Genomic DNA, 22,017 nt, shown 5'->3' with positions numbered 1-22,017 from the left:
ATCGTCTCTCAAAACAGTAAGGAAGGGTTCAATTCTTCTCGAGTGTAACAGTAGCAAGCTGTTTTAAAGTCCAACCGCTGAGCCTTCTCCTCTATTGTGGGGAACCTCACCTGAAATGCGTTCGAGTGCAGTCACGTAAATAAGAGACTTTTGCATGTAAAGCTAAAAGACGGTTAATTTCTGATCGATTTTCACTTATTATCATTTTTCACTATTATTTTCACCAAGGATAGGTATTTTCTCTTTCGTGACATAACATTTTCAGGAAAATAACTCAAATAAACACACAATTTAAATCAATATATACAACACTATAGTTCACAAAATGATGTAAATTGCACCACTTGGTTTACCGTCACCAGAGCCAAATATGTTTAAAACATTTCTTTTACTCTGTATAATGTACAGTACACAACCGTGCTTGGGCATGCTGTAGAAAGAGCAGAGGCCAGGCCTTCATGGGGTGGAGGTGGGGGTAGGTTATGGTTACAGTTAGTCTGTTTAAGGTAGCTTAGTTTAGCTAAGGAATATGGAAAACCAATTACATAATTTTGTACAAATAAAAACCAGCACAACCAGGACAGGACTTGATAACATAAAACACACGCGTTTCCAGGCCAGTTGAGAGACATTGTCCCTCCAGCTAGTGTATTTAAGGTAGCTTAGCTGAGCTTAGCTAAAGAATATGGAGAAAATCAATTATATAATTTTGTACAAATAAATACAAGCACTACCAGGACAGGACTTGATAACATAAAACACACGCATTCCCAGGCAAGCCGTTAGACATAGTCCCTCCAGCAAATGTATTTAAGGTAGCTTAGCTTAGCTAAGGAATATGGAGAAAAACAATTATAGAATTTAACACAAATAAAAACCAGCACAACCAGGACAAGACTTGATAACATAAAACATATGCATTCCCAGGCAAGCCGAAAGATATTGTCCTTCCAACTAGTGTGTTTGAGGTAGCCTAGTTTAACGTAACTAAGGAACATGGAAAACCAATTATAGAATTTTGTACAAATAAAAACCAGCACATCAGGACAGGACTTGATAACATAAAACACAATTTTATGTTATTAATGTTTTCACAATACACAATTTTATCCAATTTGTATGTTATGTAATGACATATTTTCCTCCAGTATTAACAAAATATCTATTTGTCCATCCATCCGTCTATCTATCTATCTATCTATCTATCTATCTATCTATCTATCTATCTATCTATCTATCTATCTATCTATCTATCTATCTATGTAACTAGCTATCTAACTAGCTATCTATCTTCAATATAGCTAACTGGCTAGCTACAGTATCTAGCTATCTCTCTAGCTATCTATCTATCTAGCTATCTATCTATCTATCTATCTATCTAGCTACTGTCTGTCTATCTGACTAGCTATCTAGCTATCTGTCTATCTAGCTATCTGTGTAACTAGCTATCTATCTTCAGTATAGCTAACTGGCTAGCTACAGTATCTAGCTATCTCTCTAGCTAGCTATCTAGCTATCTTTCTATCTACCTATCTAGCTACTGTCTGTCTGTCTGTGTGACTAGCTATCTAGCTATCTGTCTATCTAGCTATCTAGCTATCTTGCTATCTTTATATCTATTTATCTATCTATCTAGCTACTGCCTGTCTGTCTGTCTGACTAGCTATTTATCTAGCTATCTGTCTAACTAGCTATCTATGTTCAATATAGCTATCTTGCTAACTATCTAGCTATCTCTCTAGCTAGTTATCTAGCTATCTTGCTATCTTTATATCTATTTATCTATCTATCTAGCTACTGCCTGTCTGTCTGTCTGACTAGCTATTTATCTAGCTATCTGTCTAACTAGCTATCTATGTTCAATATAGCTATCTTGCTAACTATCTAGCTATCTCTCTAGCTAGTTATCTAGCTATCTTGCTATCTTTATATCTATTTATCTATCTATCTAGCTACTGTCTGTCTGTCTGTGTGACTAGCTATCTAGCTATCTGTCTATCTAGCTATCTGTCTAACTAGCTATTTTTGTTCTATATAGCTATCTCGCTAACTATCTAGCTATCTCTCTAGCTAGTTATCTAGCTATCTTGCTATCTTTATATATATTTATCTATCTATCTGGCTACTGTCTATCTATCCATCTAGCTATCCATCTGCCTGTCTGTCTATCTGACTAGCTATCTAGCTATCTGTCTATCTAGCTATCTGTGTAACTAGCTATCTATCTTCAATATAGCTAACTGGCTAGCTACAGTATCTAGCTATCTCTCTAGCTAGCTATCTAGCTATCTTTCTATCTACCTATCTAGCTACTGTCTGTCTGTCTGTGTGACTAGCTATCTAGCTATCTGTCTATCTAGCTATCTCTCTAGCTAGTTATCTAGCTATCTTGCTATCTTTATATCTATTTATCTATCTATCTAGCTACTGCCTGTCTGTCTGTCTGACTAGCTATTTATCTAGCTATCTGTCTAACTAGCTATCTATGTTCAATATAGCTATCTCACTAACTATCTAGCTATCTCTCTAGCTAGTTATCTAGCTATCTTGCTATCTTTATATCTATTTATCTATCTATCTAGCTACTGCCTGTCTGTCTGTCTGACTAGCTATTTATCTAGCTATCTGTCTAACTAGCTATCTATGTTCAATATAGCTATCTCACTAACTATCTAGCTATCTCTCTAGCTAGTTATCTAGCTATCTTGCTATCTTTATATCTATTTATCTATCTAGCTACTGTCTGTCTGTCTGTCTGTCTGACTAGCTATCTAGCTATCTGTCTATCTAGCTATCTGTCTAACTAGCTATTTTTGTTCTATATAGCTATCTCGCTAACTATCTAGCTATCTCTCTAGCTAGTTATCTAGCTATCTTGCTATCTTTATATCTATTTATCTATCTATCTGGCTACTGTCTATCTATCCATCTAGCTAGTTACCTATCTAGCTCTCTACCTAGCTATCTCTATCAAGCTAGCTAGCTAGCTAGCTAGCTATATAAAATTAATCACTCAGCAGACAAAGCACTTCAATCGACAAAGAAACCCAACAAGACACTCCTAAAACAAAAAAAATAAAATAAACTGAAAGCATGGCTTACCTCAAAGTTGGCAGGAGTTGCTCCTCCACTTAATTTATCCCAAACTCTTCTCCTTAGTGATTTAATCCATGCCATGCGGTCTGTTCATGTTGGTAGATGAAGGAGCATGTGTTTGTTACAGTCAGTAACAGTCGGTAAGGGCGGGTAATGGTGGAGAGACATCTCCACCCGCCTGAAATGTCCCTTTGTCCAATCTAACTAACCCATGCTGACGTCACATCCGGAAGTGTGCTTAAGTGTGTGTTGTGTGCAATTGTTGCTCCTGCCTACAGGGGGCGAACGAGAGTAGACCCGCTAAGCACACTTAAGCACAGAACCAGTGCTGTTGGTGAATTATGAGACTTTCTTTCAAACTTTGGCGGGTAAGTCTATATACCTATCTATAAGTGAATCTATGGTCAGAATGGTGAGGACCGGCATTTTGGTCCCCACAAAGATTTTGGTCCCCACGGCGTGATTGTGTTATCAGGTGGTGGTCCCCGCGACGTAATAATGACAAACACACACACACACACACACACACACACACACACACACACACACACACACACTTAATCCCCGACAGAAGAGTCGTGACTGTTTGTCGGCGTTATTCCGATGTGAAGCGACTTGAGGTGGTTTAATGAACTGGGGGCCGTCGGCGGGCCCCCGGGCTCCTGCAGGACCTCAAACCAAACACATGGGTCATAAACGAGGGGACGGCGGCGCTACAGGGGGAACTAATAGCCCTCCGTCATCTGGTTTTCATTCGAAAGAGGATGTGTGTTTTGGATTAAATTGACATTGATTCCTCTGTTTTTCCTAAGACCCAGAAAGCCGTTACAGCCCCCTCCATAAAGGAGGTGTGTGGACTGAACCCCCCCTCCATCTGCAGGATCAGGTCCTGCCTGGTAGAGAGATGGAATCTCTCCTATTAGCTTCACGTCTGTTTGAGGTGCAGGTAAATTATACAGCGCCCCCCGCCCCCCCCACAGGGTCGTGAGCCGCGTGTTGTGATCTTGCGTTGCTTCCACCTTGTTGACTCCCTGACATCTTTGTGGGGTGTGGGGGGGTTGTAGAGTGGGGTGGGGTGGTGACTCAGGAACCAGAGCGCCGCCGCTGCGACAGCAGTGTTCTGCTTCACGCTACACCGCCTCCTGCCCCCGCCTCCTGCCCCCGCCTCCTGCCCCCGCCTCCTGCCCCCCGCCCAGCATTATTATGCTGCCAACACGTCCAATTACAAGGAGCCGTGTGGGACGTGCAACAGCAAGTAAACAGAGGCGGCGTGCATGTGGGCGTGCACGGGGGCGTGCACGGGGGCGTGCACGTGTCCTGGCACAAATGGATGACAGTCAAGACCAGACAGAAGGTCCTGGACCACATCCGGACCGGACGGAGCTCTGACAGAGATGGATGCTGCAGGAAAGACGCCACAAACTCTGATTTCAACAAGTTTGATCACCAAAACCTACATTCAGTTTTATCCGCACCACAAGGACCTAAAGCCTTTCATGTTCACAAACACCAACAGTGCGTCTTATAATCCAGTGTGTCTTATACATGGAAACATGTAGAATAAGCCATTCATTGGGGTGCGCCTTATAGTCCAGTGCGCCTTATAGTGTGGAAAATACTGTAATCACCGCCATTAGAGGAGGAATCATCAATTCAGCATCTAGCAGGGCCTGCTGAGGTCAAACAGCTACTCAAAGGTCATGTGGGAGGTGTCAGACACCTGATTGGTCAACGCCCAGCATGCATAGAGTGTGCTGAGGGAGAAACTTTAGGATCTGCTTGAAATCTAGGTTTCTATTAATCCCAGTGACCTTGGAGGATTTGAAGTCTCAGTCAGTGGATATCTCTGACGCTCCTGACGCTCCATTCCTGGGGTTCTGTGTTCACCAGGGGGGAGTAAATGGTCAGGAGAATCCGAAGCAAACGGCCTCTGGCCCCAGCTGCTGACAGTCAACACATCTCAACGCAGCTTTGAGGGAAAACAAGGTGGAATCAATCCAAAGAGAAGCTCCTTTCAACTCAACGTGAACCTTTGAGGATCAGGTGGAGGTTTCCGACCCTGAAGCCACATCTGTTCTATAAGCGCCCTGTACGTCTGACCCTGTGCAGGAGCCAGCTGCTCCCCAGTCCGGGGCCAAAGGGACTAATCTGTTCTCAGGGGCCAGAAAGAGCTTAAACCTGGAAGAGGAAGCCGGGGTCTTAACATGAATCCTCAGCTCCACCCCCCCCCCCCGTCTAGTGTTTGTGCTGAGGATTATTTCCTTAGCAGAGCAGAGTTCAGGCCTTACAATGAGTTAAGTCTGCAGAGACACTAGTCTCTGGACTCCTTTGAGGTTTCCAGGCGACTGTTGGGATTTTTAGTTGACAGCTGCAAACGTAGGGTTCAGGGAATCTACGCTCCGAGTCAGACTGATGCTCATCCAACGGTTAGATGGATGTCTTCAGACACACGAGGGCATCCATCAATCTCAGGCCTGAAATTAGTCAAATCAAACAGAGCCACAGAAGTTAGAGAAGCGAAAAGTGTGTTTGATGGAGTGTGTTTCCCCATTCCACACGTTACATCACAGCGACGGATCGATGCGGCGCCGTTTGATGCATCAGCAGCAGATACACAGCCGTAGATCGCAATTACACACCTGCACGCAAGGCAGGAGCTGAACCGCAGCGCAGCAAATGATCCACACACAGCTGAACGCCGCTGCTAAATGGTTTGGAAAATAGCCCTGGTTTACACCGAAGATAAAACTGTACGAGCGAGGACCAGACAGAAGGGGGGGGGGGGTGGCAAATAGTCTAAGAGAGGAAGAGGAGGAGAGACTTTCAAGGACATTCCAAGTCACCACAGGTTTATATCGATCTGAACGTGAGTGTTTGCCTGAATCCTACTGGCGTCACCGTGGGGCTGGTGTGTGGAGTTCATGTTACCTCCAGAAAGCAGTGCATCCTGGGATGCACCTCACGAAAAATGTGTGCATCCCAACATGACGCTTGAGCATCTCAACAATAATAACAGAATATGTACGGTAGAACCGTACGCAAGGATTGAGTTTAACCAATAGTTAAACTAAACAAACTGTTAAGTTAAACGTTTTTATTAATAAGATCGTAACTGTGAAGAGAAAAAAAGAGTCAAACTATATATTAGTTTTATCAAAATGTTAAAGCCTGGTAGTCGTTTAAAAAAAGCGTTTTAGAAATAAAGATGTAACGCAGGTTTTTTTTACTTTACTTTTGCTTTTCACTCAATATTTTTCTTTGCCTTTAATTCATATTTTCTCCTGTGGACACTGAACCAAGAACCTTCACACACATTTAGTAATATCTGTAGTAATACTTGTAGTAATATCTGTATTAATATCTGTAGTAATGTCTGTAGTAATATCTGTAGTAAAATCTGTAATAATATCTGTAGTGATACCTGTAGTAACACCTGTAGTAATACCTGTAGTAATACCTGTAGTAATACCTGTAGTAATATCTGTAGTAATATCTGTAGTGATACCTGTAGTAATATCTGTAGTAATATCTGTAGTAACATCTGTAGTAATATCTGTAGTAGTATCTGTAGTAATATCTGTAGTAATATCTGTAGTAATATCTGTAGTGATACCTGTAGTAATATCTGTAGTAATATCTGTAGTAATATCTGTAGTAATATCTGTAGTAGTATCTGTAGTAATATCTGTAGTAATATCTGTAGTAATATCTGTAGTGATACCTGTAGTAATATCTGTAGTAATATCTGTAGTAATATCTGTAGTAATATCTGTAGTAGTATCTGTAGTAATATCTGTAGTAATATCTGTAGTAATATCTGTAGCAATACCTGTACTAATATCTGTAGTAATATCTGTAGTAATATCTGTAGTAGTATCTGTATTAATATCTGTAGTAATACCTGTAGTAATACCTGTAGTAATATCTGTAGTAATATCTGTAGTAATACCTGTCTGTTTTTCTGCATTAACTTGTTCTCTGGGGGGTCGAACTAACTCCTCTCTCACTGCAGCTTAGAACCAGCACACCTGTTGCTGATTGGTCGATTTTAATCAGACAGAATCACACAGGTGAATCACACAGGTGAGTCACACAGGTGAATCACACAGGTGAGTCACACAGGTGAGTCACACAGGTGAATCACACAGGTGAGTCACACAGGTGAAACACACAGGTGAATCACACAGGTGAATCACACAGGTGAGTCACACAGGTGAGTCACACAGGTGAGTCACACAGGTGAGTCACACAGGTGAATCACACAGGTGAGTCACACAGGTGAGTCACACAGGTGAGTCTGGTGACCAGAAACTGGCTCCAGATCAGAACACACTGAATCTTTCTGCTGGATGAGGAACATTTACAGCTGGTGTCCCAGAGACTCTCGGTCTGACCATCGTGTGTCTCTGTCAGAGAATGTGTGTCAGAGACCAAAAACACACGCAAATGACAACCCTGTGTGTGTTACCCCGTGTGTTACCCCGTGTGTTACCCTGTGTGTTACCCTGTGTGTTACCCTGTGTGTTACCCCGTGTGTTACCCCGTGTGTTACCCCATGTGTTACCCCGTGTGTTACCCCGTGTGTTACCCCGTGTGTTACCCCGTGTGTTACCCTGTGTGTTACCGTGTGTGTTACCCCGTGTGTTACTCTGTGTGTTAACCCGTGTGTTACCCCGTGTGTTACCCCGTGTGTTACTCTGTGTGTTAACCCGTGTGTTACCCCGTGTGTTACCCTGTGTGTTACCCCGTGTGTTACCCCGTGTGTTACCCCATGTGTTACCCCGTGTGTTACCCCGTGTGTTACCCCGTGTGTTACCCTGTGTGTTACCGTGTGTGTTACCCCGTGTGTTACTCTGTGTGTTAACCCGTGTGTTACCCCGTGTGTTACCCCGTGTGTTACCCTGTGTGTTACCCCGTGTGTTACCCCGTGTGTTACCCTGTGTGTTACCCCGTGTGTTACCCCGTGTGTTACCCCGTGTGTTACCCTGTGTGTTACCCTGTGTGTTACCCCGTGTGTTACCCCGTGTGTTACCCCATGTGTTACCCCGTGTGTTACCCCGTGTGTTACCCCGTGTGTTACCCCGTGTGTTACCCTGTGTGTTACCGTGTGTGTTACCCCGTGTGTTACTCTGTGTGTTAACCCGTGTGTTACCCCGTGTGTTACCCCGTGTGTTACTCTGTGTGTTAACCCGTGTGTTACCCCGTGTGTTACCCCGTGTGTTACTCTGTGTGTTAACCCGTGTGTTGCCCTGTGCTGTGCTGTTCCGTGACCAGCATCACGCTGAGGCTGTAACCACACGGAGGTGTTTGTGAGGAGAAACAGGGTCTGATCTGGGTTTCAGAGACCAGGACAGGAAGTCAGGAAACACAGACGACTAAAGTTTGTGTTTAGGAGCTCACAAACAGGAAGTGGTTTCTGCTTCACTTAAAGTGTCCGTGTTTACAGGGACGGTTCACTGGTGGAACATTCACCTGACACACACACTTCACCTGACACACACACTTCATCTGACACACACACTTCATGCATCTGACAAAACCCTCAGACCACGGTCTCCTGCATAATTAGGTCAGCTGTGACACACACACACACGCACACACACACACACACACACACACACACACACACACACACACACACACACACACACACTCACCTAGACAATTGTGGCCATCGTGTGCCAAGCGGAAGCCATCATAGCATGTGCACCTGTAATTTCCTGGGATGTTGATGCACTCGTGGACGCAGCCGCCGTTGTACTCGGTCGCACACTCGTCCACATCTGAAGGAGAGAGAAACGGCGTGAGAGCAGGACCTTCTACACGTGACAGAAGGACCTTCTAGACGTGACAGCAGGACCTTCAACACGTGACAGCAGGACCTTCAACACGTGACAGCAGGACCTTCTACACGTGACAGCAGGACCTTCTAGACGTGACAGCAGGACCTTCAACACGTGACAGCAGGACCTTCAACACGTGACAGCAGGACCTTCAACACGTGACAGCAGGACCTTCAACACGTGACAGCAGGACCTTCAACACGTGAGAGCAGGACCTTCAACACGTGACAGCAGGACCTTCAACACGTGACAGCAGGACCTTCAACACGTGACAGCAGGACATTCAACACGTGAGAGCAGGACCTTCAACACGTGAGAGCAGGACCTTCAACACGTGAGAGCAGGACCTTCAACACGTGACAGCAGGACCTTCAACACGTGACAGCAGGACCTTCAACACGTGAGAGCAGGACCTTATACACGTGACAGCAGGACCTTCTACACGTGACAGCAGGACCTTCAACACGTGACAGCAGGACCTTCAACACGTGACAGCAGGACCTTCAACACGTGACAGCAGGACCTTCAACACGTGACAGCAGGACCTTCAACACGTGACAGCAGGACCTTCTACACGTGACAGCAGGACCTTCTAGACGTGACAGCAGGACCTTCAACACGTGACAGCAGGACCTTCAACACGTGACAGCAGGACCTTCAACACGTGACAGCAGGACCTTCAACACGTGACAGCAGGACCTTCAACACGTGAGAGCAGGACCTTCAACACGTGACAGCAGGACCTTCAACACGTGACAGCAGGACCTTCAACACGTGACAGCAGGACCTTCAACACGTGACAGCAGGACCTTCAACACGTGACAGCAGGACCTTCTACACGTGAGAGCAGGACCTTCAACACGTGACAGCAGGACCTTCAACACGTGACAGCAGGACCTTCAACACGTGAGAGCAGGACCTTATACACGTGACAGCAGGACCTTCAACACGTGACAGCAGGACCTTCTACACGTGACAGCAGGACCTTCAACACGTGACAGCAGGACCTTCAACACGTGACAGCAGGACCTTCAACACGTGACAGCAGGACCTTCAACACGTGACAGCAGGACCTTCTACACGTGACAGCAGGACCTTCTACACGTGACAGCAGGACCTTCAACACGTGACAGCAGGACCTTCTACACGTGACAGCAGGACCTTCTACACGTGACAGCAGGACCTTCTATACGTGACAGCAGGACCTTCTACACGTGAGAGCAGGACCTTCAACACGTGACAGCAGGACCTTCTACACGTGACAGCAGGACCTTCAACACGTGACAGCAGGACCTTCAACACGTGACAGCAGGACATTCAACACGTGACAGCAGGACCTTCTACACGTGACAGCAGGACCTTCTATACGTGACAGCAGGACCTTCAACACGTGACAGCAGGACCTTCTACACGTGACAGCAGGACCTTCTATACGTGACAGCAGGACCTTCAACACGTGACAGCAGGACATTCAACACGTGACAGCAGGACCTTCTACACGTGACAGCAGGACATTCAACACGTGACAGCAGGACCTTCTACACGTGACAGCAGGACCTTCTATACGTGACAGCAGGACCTTCAACACGTGACAGCAGGACCTTCTACACGTGACAGCAGGACCTTCTATACGTGACAGCAGGACCTTCTACACGTGACAGCAGGACCTTCTACACGTGACAGCAGGACCTTCTACACGTGTGACCATCAGTTCCACTCACATCTGCGTTCCTGAGCCGAACGCCAACAAATTAATAAAGCAGCAAAAACTAGCAAAGACAGTAAAAGTGCTGGTGTGGCTCCTCACAGAATCAGAAAGTGAACCAGCAGCAGCTCCAAATTAATTAACACCTTATTTCTAACTGCGCTAATTGGTACAAAAGAAGACCTTGTGGTTTCACAAGTCTTGATGACAGCATTAATTAAAGAGCGGTCTGACGTGTTCAGCAGAAAGAGAACTAGACCTACTAACAAGATGAAAGAACAATGAATAAAAAATTTAAGTTCACATCTAGACCAGGGGGGTCAAACTCATCTCACCGGGGGCCACGTCAGTATAACGGCTGTCCTCAAAGGGCCAGATGTAACTAATGAATGTAACTAAATGTAACTCAGTGTAATGTAACTAAATGTAACTACTCCTTAATGTAACTAATAAATGTAACTAAATGTAACTCAGTGTAATGTAACTAAATGTAACTACTCCTTAATGTAACTAATAAATGTAACTAAATGTAACTCAATGTAATGTAACTAAATGTAACTACTCCTTAATGTAACTAATAATGTAACTAAATGTAACTACTCCTTAATGTAACTAATAATGTAACTAAATGTAACTCAGTGTAATGTAACTAAATGTAACTACTCCTTAATGTTACTAATAAATGTAACTAAATGTAACTCAGTGTAATGTAACTAAATGTAACTACTCCTTAATGTAACTAATAAATGTAACTAAATGTAACTCAGTGTAATGTAACTAAATGTAACTACTCCTTAATGTAACTAATAAATGTAACTAAATGTAAATCAGTGTAATGTAACTAAATGTAACTACTCCTTAATGTAACTAATAAATGTAACTAAATGTAACTACTCCTTAATGTAACTAATAAATGTAACTAAATGTAACTCAGTGTAATGTAACTAAATGTAACTACTCCTTAATGTAACTAATAAATGTAACTAAATGTAACTCAGTGTAATGTAACTAAATGTAACTACTCCTTAATGTAACTAATAAATGTAACTAAATGTAACTCAGTGTAATGTAATTAAATGTAACTACTCCTTAATGTAACTAATAAATGTAACTAAATGTAACTCAGTGTAATGTAACTAAATGTAACTACTCCTAATGTAACTAATAAATGTAACTAAATGTAACTCAGTGTAATGTAACTAAATGTAACTACTCCTTAATGTTAAATAACTGAATTTCTGACTGATTCTAGTTCCAAACATTACAGTTAGACAGAAAAAACATGTTTGTTTGTTTCTCTGTTCTAACATAAATCCTTTTCATTTGTCAGGTTATTAAACCCACAGAACTCCATCAATCAAGGATCAAACTATCAATCAATAAAGAAAAACAACATCAGACACAAGTTAGGATGTTAACTTTGTTCACTACGTTTAGTTAGAGTTAAAATGGGCTGAACTACTGCATTGTGGGAAATGTAGTTTTTGTTCAAAGCACACTGACCTATTTATTTTAGACACTCTGACCTTTTCTGCTCTCACGGGCCACATTGAATGATGTGGGGGGCCACATTTGGCCCCTGGGCCTTGAGTTTGACACATGTGATTTAGACTCACATCTCATGGACAGATTAATACAGATAAACTACTAGTGAACTAAACCATCAGTGTGTATTTTCAGTCAGAATGAGGCCAGATATCAGAGTTTTTATTCATCTATCATCTCATCTCATGGTGACAAACAAACAGTTTTCACCAGTTTTAAAATCTGACCAACGTGAAGCTGTTTGCTGCTCTAATGTTTTGTCCCACCTCTGGGGGGGTCATCAGGGGTTTTAATGGGGTAAGACAGGGTAACTAGGAGCTTCACTGATCCGTCTGAACACATGTAGTAGAATGAGATTCTGTTCAGGGTGTAAGTACCTCCTTGCTGTCCAGTGCGGGGCAAATAGAACCCACTATTGCCCATCAGAATGAACCCACCCACCCCTGGAGTTGATGTGAAGTGAGGGGCTGCGATGGATGTGGGGGGGCAGAGATAAAGAGCGGGTGCTGATGGCTGCGTCAGCCTGAGTGGGGGTGTCTGTTACGGTTAAGATAACGGCTGCAGAGGAACCAGAAGCTGCCCCCCCCTCCCACTTCACTTCCTGGCCCATTTAGGGCCCGTGATCCTGGGGAGCGTCTCTCTGACTCGGGGCTTAATGGGACCTGACAGCGGAGGGATGGGACGGAACAAAGAGACGCTCTCCTGCTCCGTCCCACACATCTGTCATCCCCCCATCACAGCATCCATCACAGCATCCATCACAGCATCCATCACAGCATCCATCACGCGTCACTCTGAGCCCCCAGATAACCAGAGTGCCCCCCCCCCATACCGATCCGCTTCAGTGTGACGCCTGTCACATCTCCCTTCTGTCTCCTCACCAACAAAGCCTCCACTCATATCTACTGACGACGAGAAACACGTTTAGGTTTAATTCCTGATTCTCATCTTCTGTACGATCAAATAAATTAGAAACAAAGTCCAGAAGCAGCTGGAGCAACATAAAGAAATAAATCAGAAGAACAAAACCCAGGGGGAGAAGATGGAAAATTAAATGCTGGTGAAAACAAATAATAAAAATAAAAATAATAATTTGGCATGGTGGGGCAACAGGGCATGAACCAAAGAGGGCAAAAAACAAAGGGTACAGCAGTTAAAAGGTAAAAATGACCATTATTTTTATTCTTTATTGCATTTATTGTTTTTTACGTTATGCACAACTCTCATTTATTGTGTAATAATCTAGTTGTAACATGTATTTGTTACATGTTTTGATGCATTTTTATGCTTTATAAAACATTTCTGTCTGAATTTTGGGGGGTTTGGAACGGATTAGGGCATTTACATGGAAAACGCGTCTCTACTTATGGAATTTCTTCCAGAACCAATTAATTAAAATAACAATAACAATAACAATAACAATTATTATTATTATTATTATTATTATTATTATTATTATTATTATTATTATTATTATTATTATATATTATTATTACTATTATTATTGATAATAATAATGATAATGATAATAATAATAATAATAATAATAATAATAATAATGATAATGATAATGATAATGATAATGATAATAATAATAATAATAACAATAATAATAATAATAATAATGATAAATAGTAATAATAATAATATCTTGCAGGCCTCTTCCAAACAGTCAAGGTGCAGAATGAGTTTGTTCATTATAATATACTGTATGTGCTGAAGGCTCTGAAGGGATTTAATGAAAACACGGGAGTGTATTTTTGGTGACATGGAAATTATAAGTACAGTGAGGCGTCTCCAGAGAACGACTCCTAGAGAGAAACAAGTTCATTTAGAGACTGATGGAGAGCTGAGGAAGAAGGAGAACAAGATGAAGACCAGGAGGATTTGGGTCCTGACAATAAACCAGCTTCAAAGCTAAATCCTACACACGTATGTTCACAGGAATCACTGAGCTGACAGCACCGATGCTCCAAAGCAACACCAACAGTTTCATGGAGGCTCAGAATAGAGTCACAGAGAAACCAGGACCCTCAGCTCCGACACCGACGCAGAGCTGGAAGATCCACACCCGTGTGTCCGGGTTCACTGTCAAAGTTAGACAGATTAGTACAGAAAATGTGAGGATTTTTAATCTCTCTCTGACAAACATCATCCCCAAACAAACAGGATGTATTCAAAATGTTCTCTGAACCCTTCAGAATAAATTTCTACGTAAAACCAGGATTTATGGCTTTATGAGACCTGACTCAAAGAAAGTATGTGCCCACTCAGAGAAATGAAAGAAGACTTTTACGGATGGAGAGTCATGTGATCTGTTTTTTCTTCATGTCACATTCAACCAGGTCACCCACGTCTATAGATCCAGAGTGAACCACCGTCGGGACTCGATTTAAATCAACCAATAGGGAACGGCAGTTTTTATCGTCATAAGAGACGGATAAAATGTACAACAGGCAACACTCCGAGTGTGATGCCACCATATCTGCCTTGAAACAAACCTCTGGTTCCATGGAAAGCCTAACACACACACACACACATATTTTTCAATAGATCCAATAAAGCACACTTTATGACCGACAGGCTGAAGGCCATGAAAAACACCTGGTCAACGAAAATGAAAGAATAATAATAGTAAGAGGGAAAGAAATGACATTGCAAAATATGGTTTTGTAATAACACTAATAAAAATTGTAGGATATAATGATGTGGAGGCTTTGAGAAGGCTAGGAAAACAGAAACGTGTCTGACGGCAGCGACGTCGGCCTCCGGCGCTGGAAATATTCCTGACTGCTTGGCGGAGCGTCGAGACAGAAGCTCTGGAGTAAAGCTTTACGTTCAGAGGAACAGGACCAATCAGATCACTGGGCCGCACCGACAGACAGGCTGCAGACGGGCGTGTCCCCTACCACAGGTGACCCTCTTACCTTCACAGTGTTTGCCGTCCCCCTTGTAGCCCGACTTGCAGATACACTTGTAGGACTTCAGGGTGTTCTGGCAGATGGCATCGATGCTGCAGTTGTCCAGCGCTTCGGCACACTCGTCCACATCTGGACAGGAAGAAACACACGGGGGGTTTGGTTAGACCACATGTCAAACCCAAGACCCAGCTGAACCCCCAAACTATTTTAGTGAGAGAAAAGCAGGTATGATCTCTTTTCAGGTCCAAAATACCTCATGAACAATAAATATAACGACTATTTGACCCCCAACAGAGGCTGTGTCTCGAATTTCAGCCCCTTGTTTGAAACCCCTGGGTTACACCCTGAAGCTGAGGAGGTCAAGATGATGGGAATGAGGCTTTGAGGGGGGGTAACCAACCCTACCAACCCCAAACTAAACTGACTCGACTAAACTAAACAAACCTGACTTGTTTAAACCAGAAGCAGCTGTGAGCAGAGTGTTTGGACTTCATTACATTCTTTAACTGATCTCCAGAATTTGTTCTCTCGTTCCTGAACACCACAAAATAAGGATTTCTTTTTTTGGACATTTTTAAAAAAAATTTTATGAATTGTTCTTGATCAAAAAACGGGTACATTTGCATGACAGTAATCCCTCGCTTATTCACGCTTCAAGATGCGCGGCTTCATTACATCACAGATTTTTAGTAGGTAGTCACGTGATACCGTACGTGCATGCTATTGGCTGACAGCATCCGGAAGTGCGCTACGTTCTGAGTCTCACAGAACTTGGCGCACTTCCACGTATTTAAGAAACACTTTTCTTTAATACAAACATGCTTTAAACAGTCTATCAGAGTGTTTTAAAGGTAACACAGATAGAAGGTGGTTTAATATCAGTATGGGGGGGGTTCAGAAATGTTTAAATTACCCTAAACAATAAGATAAATAGATTGCCATTATATCACGAAATTTTGTTTTTCAAGGGTGGTCGTGGAACGCATTAACCGCGACGAACGAGGGATTACTGTACTGGTACCCACGAGTGAATCCTAGATCCAGACAGCAATCCAGGTTCACCGGATTGAAATAAATCGGGAGTTTGGGAGAAAAATAGTCTTTACGTGTGTATTCACTATGTCTTTTCTTGCTTTTTTGTATACGTGCGTCTTCACTTTCAGTTAGCGACGGTGACATCGCGGTTGCATTTGGTAGTTTGTAGGGCTTCTGCAGAGATTAGGAGGCACTTTGGTCACCCTGAGATGGGCAAATATACGGGGGTTTCCCACCCAACTGGTCAAGGTGGGTGACTGCCCTCCAGAGTCTGGGTCCTGCCCGGAGTTTCTTCCTCAATGAGGGAGTTTTCCCTTGCCGCTGTTGCTTATGCTAACTCTGGAGGGTTCCTTTGGTTTCTGTTGGATTCTGTTGGGTTTTGTTGGGTTCTATTGGGTTCTGTTGGGTTTTATTGGGTTTTGTTGGGTTCTGTTGGGTTTTGTTGTGTTCTATTGGGTTTTGTTGGTACTTTTGGGTTTTGTTGGGTTCTATTGGGTTTTGTTGGGTTCTGTCGGTATCTATTGGGTTCTGTTGGTTTCTATTGGGTTCTGTTGGGTTCTGTTAGGTTGTGTTAGGTTTTGTTGGGTACTGTTGGGTGTTGTAGGGTTCTATTGGGTTTTGTTGGGTTCTGTTGGGTTTTATTGGGTTCTGTTGGTTTCTGTTGCCTGTTGGATAGGACGTTGGCGGGTGCACACGCTCCTCTCTCCCGCTAGAGTGGTTCTTGAGTGTTTTTTTACTGCCTGTGTTTTTTCACTGTATATATGGTACATTTGACAATACAGTTGACTATGACTGTACATTTGTATACAGCAGGGGTTAGTGTTTTCTTGGTTTCTATGGTAACAAAAAGAGCTAGAAATGTGCAACTACAACCGATGTGCAGCTGAGATAATGAGGATTCAGATGGTTTCAGCGGTGATGGATTACAGGAGACAGCGAGGCTTTCTAGCTTTATACATACATTTAATCACCTCCACAGAGGAGGTGATGTTTTCACTGTGTCGACTCGTTTGATGGTTCGTCAGGAAAGATGTGTAAAACCGACTCAGAGATCCATGAAACGGCATGAAAACTGGGTGAAGTTTTTATGCCAGACGAGACACCATTAAAACTGGGGCAGGCATGAAGAACGGAGCGAAACCAGGTTTGTTTGTTTTTCGATTTTTTTTTTATCCTCCTGAATGTTGCAACAAGACAGTAATGTTCACGAATCCCGATGAAGAAAACAAGACCTGATGACGATTGTCTACTAAAATATATATGGGTACTGAAAATGGCAAGACTAAACATCTTATTTAAGGTGGACTGCCTGTCAGAGCCCTGTAGATAGGGGGGAGGAACACATATCTTATAATGGGGGTGCAGTGAGGATGCAAACGGATTTAACTGGAAGCCGATCAGGTCTTGTCATGGAGCCCCTCACACCCCCGTTAACTGGACCAGGTGTGGAGGATTATCTCCTGCACACGGGGGGAAGAGCATCTTAACAAGGTTTACATAGCTTCCAATGTCCACCCTGATCATAAGCCTCTGGGGGGGGTGGTCGGCTGATCCCAGGAGGAAACGACCTGCAGCACAAACCTGAGCTACAGCAGCTGGTTCCTCCAGCGGGGGTGGGGGTGGGGGGGTCAGGACACGTCTGCGGACCAAATGACTCGAGCTTCAACACATTCATTCAGGTCATGTTGTGGAACGGAGGACAGATTATTGCTGCTGCAGGAGAACAGGAAGTTCACCCCGCTCAAATCGACCAATCAGCTCCAGCGAAACCTGATCGCTGAAATAGTGCGAAAGCATAGTGGGGAGTGTGAATGAGGTTTACACCACTGGTAGCAGCTCCGTTTGGTGCAGCGAATTATAAATATATATTTATAAGTCACCATGTGTCACACGGTGAAGATTAATAAAGATCCATTCATTTAAAAAACTTGTTTATTCAGAACACGTTAAGAATCACGGCTCGGTTGAGGCGTCAGAGGAGATGGTCAGATTAGAGAAGAGATTATAGTTTAAGCTTTGGTGAATATTATGGGATGCATGGTGAATGAAGGCGTCGGGGATGCCGGAGTATGATAGATGGATTACAGACAGACGGAACAGGAAAGAGCTTCAGAAAAAAGACACGCCCAATGAGGGGCGCTGTGGAGCAGAAGCTCAGGACCTCAGGACGTCAGCTGACACCAACTCATGTCGTTGGCATTTTGCTAATTACATTTCAATATCGAGATGCACGAAAGAATGGATTACACAGCCACCCTAGGGCACATGTGTCAAACTCAAGGCCCGGGGGCCAAATGTGGACCTCCACATCATTTTATGTGGCCTGCGAGAACATAAAAGGTCAGAGTGTTAAAAAATAAAGATTAGAAAAGTGTGCTCTCGCTAAAAACTACATTTCCCACAATGCAGTAATTAAGTCGTTTTTAACTGACAAAAAGGTAACAGATAATGATAAATTCAGAGTTATTTAACATTAAGGAGTAGTTATATTTAGTTACATTACACTGAGTTACATTTAGTTACATTTATTAGTTACATTAAGGAGTAGTTACATTTAGTTACATTACACTGAGTTACATTTAGTTACATTTATTAGTTACATTAAGGAGTAGTTACATTTAGTTACATTACACTGAGTTACATTTAGTTACATTTATTAGTTACATTAAGGAGTAGTTACATTTAGTTACATTACACTGAGTTACATTTGGTTACATTTATTAGTTACATTAAGGAGTAGTTACATTTAGTTACATTACACTGAGTTACATTTAGTTACATTTATTAGTTACATTAAGGAGTAGTTACATTTAGTTACATTACACTGAGTTACACTGAGTTACATTTGGTTACATTTATTAGTTACATCTGAACCTTTGTGATGCTGATGTGGTCCTCAGTGAAAATGAGTTTAACCCCCCCTGACCTGGGGGGAGGAACTGTAAATCCATCCGATAGCTCCAAAAAGATTTTAAACATGATCTTACTGGTGGCTCGAGGGGAAAAGAGAAGTAATCTCATTAAGATTCCTCGTCTGCAGAGCGTCCAGGAGGAAAACATCACCTCCTCCGTCCAGCAGGTAAAGTTCTCAGGCTGGAATCGAGTGAACAGACGGTCCTACAGCCGCGCTAGAAGGAAATATCTGAGTCTAAAACAGCTAAACAAATGTTGATCTGACCAAATATTAGCTTAGCATCGTTCTTATAGCCACTGTCAGATAATTCAACACTCAGCTGTGCTTGAAGGCACCACAGACGGTCCTGGCTAAGACATTCAGTGATGCAGGAGCTCTCCTAGCAGCGTATTGATTTATATTATGTGAGAACAATATGAATTGTCCTGAGGAACATCGAGGCTCCTTTTCTCCCAAAAGACACAATCAGAACACACGACACGGCGTGACGGAGTGTTTTCAGCACAGGAGGCATCAATCACAGTAAAATATCCGTCTCATCGTCAGCTTCCTCTGCAGTAATTAATGTTCATTATGACGGAGACGCCAAACATTCCTCTGGTTATTTATGTCGCCATCTGCTGCATCGGTTCCCTTTATCTACCCCATCTGTAAGGGTGGCGAACATCAGCGCCCAAACGCACAAGCGTTTAGAAACACACCTCAAGACGGAGACGCAGCAACAAATCAAAGACGGCCAAACGGCTTCAAAAAGGAAGAAGTAGAACATAAATACTAATAGTGTAGAAAAGTGTGGGGTTGTTGATCGGAGTCTGAGGCTTCGATTGCTTCAGGATGTTGTCGAGTGCTAAAGAGGAGCTCTGAATATGTAGCAATAAGCACCTCTGGTGTGATGTAACGGCCGTGTTGAGATAATGACCTCAGTAAATCTTTAGATTATGACAGACGGCTTCTAGGGTTTCAAACAGACGTCAGGTTGTGAGCCGATGGAGCCAACAGTTCTCTCCCTGTGATCTGAAAGGAGCAGCAAACAAACACTTTGAACTCGCTGGAATTGTCTTATTGTTAACAGCCTTTAAATTCCATGTGAAATAACTGCAAAGAGCAATCGACCAACCCAGACCCATAAATTAGGATGGATGTCAAACAGAAACACCCAGACGTCCCACAATCTCGCTGCTTTGGTGTGAGCCGCACACATCCAACATCCAAACGCAGGAATCCTGCCAGACGCCGTCAGAACTCCGACAACACGACACACTGTCTAAACACTGATGTTAATTATCCCACAGGCAGACAGAACAGAGTTCCATCAGGAAACCTGATCTCTTTATCCAACCAGATCGCAGAGGGGGGGGTTTCATAGAGATTCACCACGTCTGGAATCAGAGAGAAACAGTCCAAGTCTCCTCACGTAGTGTCGACTACCAACTCCAACTTACATAAACTACACAAAAACAGGGAAAAACATTAAGAGGAGCCCTTTGATTGATTTCCCCTACAGATGAGCAGCAGATCAATGGGGGGGGGGGTCAGATTTACTTCTGACAGGCTGAAAAACACTCATCCTACTCAAGAAAGTGGCCTCAGGTTCGGATTTGTCTTCCAGTCGATCTCAGAGACCCCCTGCTGGGTGACTGACGGAGACGTTCAGCGATCGGTCGGTGTCGTGTCAAACTCTGACTGCAGAATGTCGTTTCTCTGACTTCAGAGCACAAAACCACTTCTTCTGAGCACAGCAGGATGGATGGAAAGTAGAGCCGTGATCCTTCCCCACAGGGCCAGGAACTGTCCAATCACGTCCAACCAGTAAAAGGTGAGAGGTGACGGGACGCAGAAATTATTTCAAAATCACCATTAACCCAAGGAAATCAGAGGTAGAGCATATCAATTCAGTTCAATTCAATTCAAAAAACTTTATTTGTCTCCAAGGGGCAAATGAAGACAAAGAGCAGCAGTGTTGGTGCAAACCACAGGATTGGTGCACAAAAAGGAAATGCAGAGTACAAAGAGCAAAGACCAGACTAAAACACACAAAATCCAACGCTAACACTAAAACACACAATAAACAGAAATGTACAATATCAACAGGTTTGAGCATTGAGGTAATAAATATATAAAACACAGTGGAAATTGTAAAACTGTGAGGTTATCCAGCAGACCCGGGTCACGGCATCGCCATAGTAGGGTATTCATTAAAACACATCCAATTCCTGGATGGAAAGCCTCCCAGGGCCCACCTCCAAAGGATTTAACTGAGTCACACACACACACACACACACACACACACGGCTCTGATCACGTAACCCCTCATTGTGAGCGCTAACAAAAGCTAAATGCGCGGCTCTGAGCCGTCATGATGTCTTCGCTATGAAAAATAAACACGTCAGTTCCGTGTGGACGCCGCTCCTCTGAACTCGCTCTGTGTTGGACGCCGTTGCCCTGGATATTGACTCATGCCCGAGATGGAGAGATTAAGTTATTCATTAAGGCTTTCTTTCATTCTTTTGTGATGAGGAATCATGGTTTTTGGGAACAAGTTAAGGCAGCGGACGAAGAATCCGGCGTTGGAAGCGAGGATGGATAAACAAAGTCTAACCATAAAAACCAGAGAAGACAGACGTGTTGGGCAACGCTGTGAGCATCACAGCCCCAAACGGCTGCAGTGTGTTCACACCCGTGGCGCTCCGTCGGATGGAGGCATGTCCTACAACACGCCATGTCTTCTCACCCCCCAAACTAATTCACTTTATCGTCTATCGTACGCTCAGTTACACTTTAAACTTTCTGTGTGTCAAACTTGTAATTCCCTGAATGCGTCTCCACTGGGGGGGGGGGCGGGGGTTAGACTCAGAGAAGCATGGATTTTATTAGAATCGCATTACATTTTGCAGATCAAACATCCTTTTATCATCAGAGGTAGTAATCTGATTACTTCATTAGTTCTAACAATAAGTG

The 22,017-nt window shown here is 43.3% G+C and overlaps 1 protein-coding gene across 1 annotated transcript in view; it reads right to left on the bottom strand.

Moving 5' to 3' along the window:
• scube3 (signal peptide, CUB domain, EGF-like 3) overlaps window positions 1-22,017 on the bottom strand; it is a gene marked incomplete at its 5' end in the record, with an annotated part of 96,209 nt that overhangs the window by 61,324 nt on the left and 12,868 nt on the right. Inside the window, 2 exons of the mRNA XM_068337134.1 lie at window positions 8,754-8,879; window positions 15,117-15,239. Coding sequence (XP_068193235.1) covers window positions 8,754-8,879; window positions 15,117-15,239 — 249 coding nt within the window. The remainder of the gene's footprint in view (window positions 1-8,753; window positions 8,880-15,116; window positions 15,240-22,017) is intronic.

This window comes from Antennarius striatus, chromosome 2, assembly GCF_040054535.1.
Source record: "Antennarius striatus isolate MH-2024 chromosome 2, ASM4005453v1, whole genome shotgun sequence".
Taxonomy (NCBI): Eukaryota; Metazoa; Chordata; class Actinopteri; order Lophiiformes; family Antennariidae; genus Antennarius; species Antennarius striatus.
The sequence above is the reverse complement of the archived record's forward strand: the minus strand, read 5'-3'. Positions and strand labels throughout refer to the sequence as shown.